Source organism: Protobothrops mucrosquamatus, unplaced genomic scaffold, assembly GCF_001527695.2.
Source record: "Protobothrops mucrosquamatus isolate PMUCROS unplaced genomic scaffold, P.Mucros_1.0 scaffold4814, whole genome shotgun sequence".
NCBI classification, from domain to species: domain Eukaryota; kingdom Metazoa; phylum Chordata; class Lepidosauria; order Squamata; family Viperidae; genus Protobothrops; species Protobothrops mucrosquamatus.
The window spans coordinates 20777-30525 of record NW_015390704.1 but is presented as its reverse complement, the minus strand read 5'-3'; the positions used below and the strand labels follow the sequence as shown (position 1 = coordinate 30525).

The following is a 9749-nucleotide window of genomic DNA, read 5'->3' as shown; positions in this document are numbered from 1 at the left end:
GCTGAGTACGGCCGGTCAGCCAGCTACGGATCCATCTGGTGGTAATGCTGTCTAACCCACATTTTTCTATTTTATCAAGTAGTAGGTTGTGATCTACTTTATCAAATGCCTTACTGAAGTCCAAGTAAATTATATCCACAGCATTCCTCTGATCCACTAATTTTGTCACTTGGTCAAAGAATGCAATAAGATTTGTCTGGCATGATCTGTTTGTCAACGCTGCAAATACTGTATATTCTTGCTTTGACAATGTGCAGAACTGTCTGGTATTTATATAGTTAAACCAGCAACCAGGAAAGGGGGAGGAGCATAAGGATAGCCCGAGAAAGAAACCGGAAGTAAATCATATCTTCCAAGTTGATTGGAAGATGTGAACCATGACCCTAAAATAAGGGAGTGGAAAATGGTTGGGATGTTATGCCTAACGGAAGAGAAGCAGATCTAAGCATTCCACCATGCTGTGCTGACGTATTGTAATCTTAATAAATGCTTTTAGGAGAAAACATGTCTGAAAGTCCTTTCAAGTGTTTCGTTACTCAGACACATGACACTGTTTTTGACAAACCCATGTTGGCTTTTAATAATGACTTTGTTTGCCTCTAGGTGTTCGCTGATTCGTTGTTTGATTATCTTTTCCAGAATCTTCCCATGTGCAATGGAATCACAAGGCAATTTCCATCATCTCATATTATTTGAGGCGTCTAAACTGAGTTTCCTTCTTCTCTTCTGGACCCCAAAATCTTAATATCTAAAATGAAAAGTAAAAAAATCAGAAATAAAATTTTGAATTCTGCTGAAGCATTTGTGGAACCTCTCCTGTGTGGACGCTTTGGTGTACAAAAAGCACAAGAAACTGGGACAAAAAATTACCATGCTGGTTTCGTCATTGTGAAGGTTTCCCCACATCAAAAAAAATGTAGGATTTCCCTTCTGGGACTGTGTGAAGTTCCTGGTGAATTATAAGATCTGCCGTTTCAAAACATGTTTTCCACATTCTTCACAACTGAAGGGGTTTTTCTCTACTGTGGACTTTCTGATGCACTTTTAGCTGAGATTTACAATGAAACGTTTTCTCACACTCGGCACACTTGTAAGGCGACTCCCCTGTGTGACTTCTGATGTGCTTGCGAAGTGATGAAGTTCGGGCGAAACATTTCCCACACTCTGGACATTTATATGGTTTCTCTCCAGTGTGGATTCTCTGATGTCTCACAAGAGTATTTTTTTGAGAAAAACATTTATCGCACTCCGAGCATTTATAGGACTTCTCTCCTGTATGGATTCGGCTATGGTTTCTAAGGGAATATGAATGAGCAAATGCTCTCCCACAGTCTAAACATTTGTAATTTCTTTCCCCTGTATGAGTTTTTAAATGACTTCCAAGGTGTGATGTGGTAGAATAAAATTGTCCACATTCGAAGCATTGATATGGTTTCTCCCCTGTGTGGATTTTATGATGTTTCCAAAGTGCTCCCTTCTGAGCAAAACATTTTCCACATTCTAGGCATCTGTATGGTTTCTCTCCTGTGTGGAGCCTCTGATGCCTTCCAAGGCTTTGTTTTAGGGAAAAGCACTTTCCACACTCCTCACATTTGTATGGTTTTTCCCCTGTGTGGATTCTCTCGTGAAACTGAAGCTCTCTTTGCGTAACAAAACATTTCTCACATTCCCCACATTGATAGGGTTTCTCCCCTTTGTGTCTCTTCTGATGTCTCTGAAGTTCAGAAGAACACATAAATCGTTTCTCACATTCTGGGCATTCATAGGGTTTTTCTCCAGTGTGACGTCTCTGATGCTGCACCAGGCTTGATTTGTCGGAAAAAGATTTCCCGCAATCGAGACACTTTTCGTTTTTCTCCCCTCTGTGTGTTTTCTCATGATTCTGAAGAGATGAACTCAGGGTGAAACATTTTTCACACTCAAAGCATTTGTAAGATTTTATTCCTGCATGAACCTTCTCATGGGCCCAAAGACTTGCTTTCCAAGAAAAGCTCCTCCCACATTCCCAGCACTTGTAAGGTTTCTCCCCTGTGTGAATCCTCTCGTGGTTTCTGAGGGTGCCTTTACTCCTGAAAAATTTCCCACATTCCAGACACTGATAGGGTTTCTCTCCAGTGTGGATTTTCTGATGCGTGAGAAGGTGTGAAGTTTGAGGAAAACATAAGCCACATTGCTCACATTTATAGGGCTTTAGTCTGGGGGACCTTCTGCAATCTTTCATGTTTTTTCCAGAGAAGGATTTCTCGCCCTCCAAACCTTGACTGGATCCGCTTCCCAGATGGACCTTCCTGTGGGTCAAAAGGACGGACCGGCGAGCAAAGGATTTCCCACACTCTGAGCATTCATGGGTTCTTTTGTGGTTTTTCAGAGTGCTGCTTCTGTCTCACAGGGGATCCAAGAGTTTCCCGCCCTCCATGAGTTCTGTCGGCTGCTGCCTTGCGCTGATTTTCTACTATCTCTTGAAAGGTGACTTGCAAGTGAACCTTTGGTCAGAGTTGTTTTCCTGCTGGTGGAAAAAGAAAGAAGACGAGAATAATGTTTCCTTTCGACAATGGTAGAGAATCACAAAATCATAGCCTTGGAAGGGACCATGAAGGTCTTCCAGTCCTACCCTCTGACCAGGGGAGAGGTCCACAGTACACCCCAGACAAAACCTCCATTGATTCCATCACCCCACATCCCACGGAGGCAAACTCTTCTGCTGTTCACTGACTCTATCTTTTCCTCCTTGGTTCTCGTCCTATGACGAGGTGAAAAAGAAGCCCTGAAACTTTAGGTAGGAGGAAGGCCCAGGCAAGGGACGTGGGCGTGTCTGGGGGGTAGGGGGAGGTCCGGGAGACCAGGCTCAGTTCAGCCATGAGTTCGGGAGGTGATGAAGTGGGATGCACAGCTGCAGCCACCCCTGGAAGCCTGAGCCACCCCATCCAGACCATGGAAAGCAGCCCCGGTGGACAGTAATGCCGGGGCTGGGCCTTAAGTGGAGGCCTGGGGTCACTGAACCCAGACCTGGACTTCAGCCCACTGTCACCTCAGCCACTGAGAATTGAGGCCTTAATCCCCACAACGGAGGCCTTTGCAGCCTTGCGCCATTCTCCAAGTCATGTGTTCCATATGTGTTTCCAAGCAACGTGTCCCAAAGCATCTGTAAGCGTCTCCAGGACCTCCTTAAGTCAAACGTGGCCTGTGCCAGGACTCACAAATGCCTCTCCTGAACACTTCAGGCAAGCCCACATTCCTATCTGGGACTCATCTGCTCAACAACATGTGAAATTGCTTAACAGCCACAACCTCAGGATTGCAGTCACTGAGCCAAACTCTCACGTGACATCTTAACAACCAAGACTCCAGTGCCAATTGTGGTCATAAGTCCAGGACAAACTGAGGATATACCAAAAACTAAGGCATCACATACGCAAAAGGGAAGGAAAAAGAATTCAGAACACATTTCTGATTCTTATCCTTTGTTTCTGGTCCTTGGGACTTTTGCACTTATGAGCTCCATCCCATCATGACTTCTTGATTCCTCCTTCCTTGCGAGACATTTATTTTATAATATATTACAAAAAAGGGGAAAAAATAGATCCAGCAAACTGCAGACCGATCAGCCTGATATCAGTACCTGGGAAGATCCTGGACAAGATGATCAAGCAAGGAATCTGCGAAAGCCTAGGAAAAAAATTACTAGAAGCCAATGTGGGTTTGTCAAAAACAGATTATGCCAGAAAAAACTTACTGCAGTCTTTGTCAAAGTGACTAAAATAGTGGAATGGTGAAATTCAATGGATATACTATACTTGGATTTCTGTGAGGCATGTGACAAAGCCGACCACAGTCTACTTCTTGGTAACACACAAAAAATGTGGGATAGACACCATCACCACCAAAGGGATTCATAATTGTGTGGACCAATCGCACTCACCATGTAGTCCTCAATAGAACTACATTATGGTTTCACCCAAACACAATTTCTCTGCATTGCTCTTTTCTCCAATAAAGTTTTTAAAAATATATGCTTATTCTCCAAACCAAGATTTAACCAAGATTTGTTTACTCACCTTTAAAGTTACAACTAAGAGGTCTCTGGGTCACTTGTTCTGCCCTGTGGGTCAAGGTCAGGTATGGCTCTCATTGATGACCAGTTTGATTTCTCCTTAATCCATTGGCCCTTTCTGAAGGAAGCTGCTTCTCCAACTGGACCACGATTTCCAAATTCTCTAGAATGGAGTCCCGGCCAAATGTTGATGGGTCCCGATCCAAAAACGCCCCCTTCTCCTCTGTGGAGCTCATGGACACGTCCTCATTGGTCTCCTGCAAAGAGAAATGCGAAAGGCTCAGATGCCGACAGTAATCTGAATATAATCTGGAAACGACGTAGAAAAGGGATGAGAATATGGAATTATTTGTTGAGGATATAAAATAATGGAGATAGAATCCTGATTTGAAGAAGATCTTGATGAGCCAAAATGGAAGAAACCAGCAAGATGAAGTCCAACAGGGACCAAGGCAGAGTTGTGAGTAGGGAAACTCAAAGGGAGATCAGAGAGATCAGATGGGGCAGAGCATGTGTGGAAAGGGCTGCTCTTTCCTGCTCTTGTTGGAGGCTGCAAGGGCCACAAAAATTCCAGGTAGGCATTTCGAAAAATATTTACAATTAAAAAAAGCAGCCTTTTGGCCATCGGCTTATTTTATTACCTGTTCACAAGACCAGCCTCAAAAAGACGTAAACTGGACACACCGCTTAAAGCAATGGAATTTTTTGACAATCATAGAGCATTCTTGGAAAAAGGCGATCCTGAACCCAAGAAATGGCAGCTGAAGGAGTGGCTAAACCAGGGGTGTCAAACTTAATTTCACTGAGGGCCGCATCAGCATTGTGGTTGCCCTCGGGGTGTGTGTGTGTGTGGCCAGGGTGAGTGTGGCCTACTGGGTGGGCATGGACAGAGTGGGTGTGGCCTACTGGGTGGGCGTGGCCAGCTGTACATCGTTCGCGTCAAGGGTGCCTGTGGGGGCCTGGGCAGGAGCGGGACACATCTGAGGGTCTCTGGCAGAAGGGGGTGGGACCAGGGCAAGTGCCAAGGCATGGTCCACTGGAGGAGCCTCACTGTTCCTCTCAGGCCATGCGTGGGGGGCTGGATGGTGGTGCGGGCTGCCCGGAGCCCTGGGCAGCAGAGGTCAAAGGCTCAGCCTGGCCCTTGAGCACCTGCGGCACCAAGCCGTTTCCAGACGGCCTTGTGGAGCTAAAACTGAATACGTTTCAGCATAGATGGCCACCACAAAATTGTACATTGGCTCCCGGATGGCCTGGGCCAGGGCCAAGGCAGCGGGGGCCATTTCCTCATTGTTTCCAGGATGGCTTCGCGGGCCACATGAAACCACTTCGCGGGCCGCATCCAGCCCCCGGGCCTTGTGTTTGACATGCCTGGGCTAAACAAACAGAGGAGGAAGAAGTTAAAAACACATATTCAGAAGAAGGAGCAAGACCGAGAGACCAGAGACAGATACGATCAACTAGAAGACTGAGACCTAGATATAACTGAAAGATATAGAGGAGATTGGAATTTTATCAATAAATATAAATGGACTGAACTCTCCTTCAAAAAGGAGATTTTTTTTTTACATGACCACAAAAATTAAAAATGGACATAATTTGCCTCCAAGAGACACATATTAAGAGACAACATTTTAAAATTTTAGAACAACCGAAAATGGGCAAACTTTATTTTACACTCGCCTCTCAAAAGAGGAATAGCCCTTTATATTAAAGAAAAGATGAATCCCAAACAAATGTATGCAGATGAAGAAGGGAGAATACTAATGGTGGAAATCATGGTGGACCAAAAACAGATATTGATGGTAGCAATATACGCACCTAATGATAAGCCTAAGACTGAAAATCAGGCTTGTCAGATGCTATATTTTTTCTATCCTGCTCTATGGAGTAGAGCAGGGGTAGTCAACCTTGTCTTTTATGACTCGTGGACTTCAACTCCCAGAATTCCTGAGCTAGCTATGCTGAGGGGAAATGGAGAGGTTTCCATGCTGAGCCATACTGGCTGAGGAATTCTGGGAGTGGAAGTCCACGAGTCATAAAAGAGACAAGTTTGACTACCCCTGGAGTAGAGAGTTGGTTTCTGACAGGCCACCTGAAGAGACTAGAAACATTTGAAATGTGGATTTACAGGTGGCTGTTACGTATAAGCTTGGTTGACAAGATCAGAAATGAGGAGGTGATAAGCCGCCTGGGAAAGCCAAGGGAAATCATCCAAACAATTAAAAAACGAAAATTAGAATATTTCGGACATGTGTTGCGACACCCAGAAAAATACGGCATACTCCATTTAATCCTCCAGGGAAAGATTGAAGGCAAACGAGGCCCAGGCAGAAGAAGAACATCGTGGCTTCAAAATCTAAGGGACTGGTTTGGACAAAACTCAGCAGCACTTTTTCGTGCAGCTGCTGATAAAAACAGGATCGCCAACATCCAATAACGGATATGGCACAAGAAGAAGAAGAATGATAAGCAAGAGCAATTCTATCAACAACTACACAAGAAAATATTGGACTTAAATTACCAAAATCTTTGTATAACGGGAGACTTCAATGCAATAGTAGATGCGACTCTGGACTACAAAAGCCATAAACAAGGGAGAAAAGGAGGAAATATATTACCTAAAGCGTTTTCAAAAATGAAAGAAGAATTGTGTATCCAAGACCTATGGAGACAGAGAAACCCAGAAAAACCACAATATACATTCTATTCAAACAGACATAAATCATGGTCTAGAATTGATATGATATGGACATCTTTCGACTTGAAAATGATAATACAAGAGGTGGAGACAGAAACTAATGTTTGGGCAGACCACAACCCAATAAAAATAACCTGGAAAGGAACCGAGAAAAAACTAAGATGGTCTCTGAATAAATCTATATTGAAGGAAAAAGAATTCTTACAACTAGCAACAAAGGAAATGGGTTTTTAAAAAAATAAATAAGAAAGAAGAAGCATCCCTCCAAAATGTATGGGAGACGGCTAAAGCATATTTTAGAGGGTTGGCCATAACTTACACCTCTAAAAAGAATAAAGAAAAGAAACTATTACAGTTAAAACTGAGAGAAGAACTTAAAAAATTGGAACTAGAGTTACAAGTAGACCCACAAAAGAAAATCCTCAAGAAACAAATGAAGATAATAAAACATAAATTAAACCTGGCTGAGATGGATATAATGGCACAGCAGATTAAACGGTCTAAATAGAACTTTTTTGAAAATGCCAATAAGCCGGGGAGATGGCTAGCATATAGATTGAAGAAAGAGAAAGAAAAAAGAATAAGCTACAAGATTCAAAAGGAGAATTACAATTCCACAATTTTGCAATGAAAAAAAATCATTAAAGATTACTATGAGACACTTTATAATAATAATTATAATAATAATAGTAAAGTTGGAAGGGACCTTGGAGGTCATCTAGTCCAACCCCCTGCTCAGGCAGGAAACCCTATACCATTTCGGACAAATGGCTGTCCAGTCTCTTCTTAAAAACTTCCAGTGTTGGAGCATTCACCGCTTCTGGAGGCAGGTTGTTCCACTGGTTAATTGTTCTCACTGTCAGCAAGTTTCTCCTTAGTTCTAGGTTGCTTCTCTCCTTGATTAGTTTCCACCCATTGCTTCTTGTCCTGCCTTCAGGCGCTTTGGAAAATAGCTTGACTCCCTCTTCTTTGTGGCAGCCCCTGAGATACTGGAACACTGCTATCATGTCCCCCCTTGTCCTTCTCTTCATTAAACTAGACATACCCAATTCCAGCAGCCGTTCCTTATATGTTTTAGCCTCCAGTCCCCTAATCATCTTTGTTGCTCTTCTCTGTACTCTTTCTAGAGTCTCAACATCTTTTTTACATTGCGGTGACCAAAACTGGATGCAGTATTCCAAGTGTGGCCTTACCAAGGCATTGTAAAGTGGTATTANTTCTATCCCTCTGTTAATGCAGCCTAGCACTGTGTTGGCCTTTTTGGCAGCTGCAGCACACTGCTGGCTCATATTTAGGTGATTGTCTACTAGGACTCCGAGGTCCCTCTCACAGTTACTACTATTGAGCAAGGTGCCACCTATGCTGTACTTGTGCATTTGGTTTTTCTTGCCTAAATGTAGAACCTTGCTTTTTTCACCACTGAATTTCATTTTGTTAGGTAGTGCCCAGTGTTCAAGTCTGTCCAGATCCTTCTGTATCTTAAGCCTATCTTCTGGAGTGTTGGCTATTCCTGCCAGCTTGGTGTTGTCTGCAAATTTGATGAGTTCCCCATCTATCCCCTCGTCCAAATCGTTGATGAAGATGTTGAAGAGAACTGGGCCCAGAACAGAGCCCTGGGGCACCCCACTACACACTTCCCTCCATGTAGATGCGGTTCCATTGAGGACCACTCGCTGAGTACGGCCGGTCAGCCAGCTATAAGGCAGAGGAAGTTCCTAAAGAGAAAATACAGTCGTACTTAAAAGAAACAGATTTGCCAAAAATCCCAGAGACTATTCGAAATATACTAAATGAGAAAATATCAATAATGGAGATTATAGAAGCTATAAAAAGACAAAAAAATAAGACTCCAGGTCCAGATGGACTTCCTGCAGAATTTTACCTAGCATTACAAGTCGTATTAAGTCCGATGCTGAAAGAACTGTGTAATGAAATCTTTTTGGAGACTAAAATACCAAAGTCGTAGACTGAAGCTAATATTATTTTGATACCCAAAGAAAATACCGACCTTACACAAATAAAAAACTACAGACCAATATCGCTATTAAATGCGGACTATAACTTTTTTGCTTCGATAATAGCAGAAAGAATTAAGAAATTCTTGACTGAATTTATACATACAGATCAAAATGGCTTTTTACCTAAAAGACAGATAAAAAATAACTTAAGAATGATTTTGGATGTTTTAGAATACTATGAAAATCACCCAGGGGAACAGATGGCATTAATATTTCTTGATGTGCAAAAAGCTTTTGATAACTTAAATTGGCAATTTATGTTCCAGCAGTTGATGGAAATGGACTTTGGGAAAAACTTTATAAATGTAATTCAAGCAATTTACCATAAACAAACGGCTAGAATAATTCTAAATGGAGATTATACAGAAAACTTTGACATCAAAAAAGGTACAAGACAGGGATGTCCATTATCTCCATTGTTATTTATATTAACACTGGAAGTATTGACCAGAAATATTAGACAAGACATAGAAATTAAAGGACTGGAGATAAAAGAATAAAAATATAAATTACAAGCCTTTGCGGATGATTTGGTTTTTATCTTGGAGGAGCCACTTGAAACAGCTACTAAACTGTTGGAGAAAATAGAAAAGTTTGGAGAAGTGGCAGGTTTGAAAATAAATAAAAGACTAAAGTATTAACAAAAAACTTAACAGATAAACAGAAAATTCAACTTATAAAAAAGACAAATTTACAAATAGTTTAAAAAGTTAAATATCTAGGAATCTACTTAACTGCAAGATGTATAACATTAAAAGAAGATAACTATGAAAGATTGTTGAAACAAATAAAATTGGACTTGGAAAAGTGGAAAAATCTTAAATCTCACTGCTAGGAAGAATAGCCACAGTGAAAATGAATATTCTACCGAAAATACTCTCCTTATTCCAAATGATCCCTGTAAACTTGGGAAAGGTCTTTTTTGATGATCTAAATGCAACAATATTGAGATTTATTTGGCAAGGGAAGAAAGCATGAATTA

At 41.8% G+C, this 9749-nt stretch overlaps 1 protein-coding gene across 1 annotated transcript in view; it reads right to left on the bottom strand.

Moving 5' to 3' along the window:
- Positions 1 to 991: 991 nt before the first annotated feature.
- Positions 992 to 9749, bottom strand: part of LOC114923599 (gastrula zinc finger protein XlCGF17.1-like) — an 18629-nt gene continuing 9871 nt past the window's right edge. Inside the window, exons 2-4 of the mRNA XM_029286751.1 lie at positions 4193 to 4308; positions 1867 to 2069; positions 992 to 1779 (exon numbers count right to left, since the gene is read on the bottom strand). Coding sequence (XP_029142584.1) covers positions 998 to 1779; positions 1867 to 2069; positions 4193 to 4308 — 1101 coding nt within the window. The 3' untranslated portion in view covers positions 992 to 997. The remainder of the gene's footprint in view (positions 1780 to 1866; positions 2070 to 4192; positions 4309 to 9749) is intronic.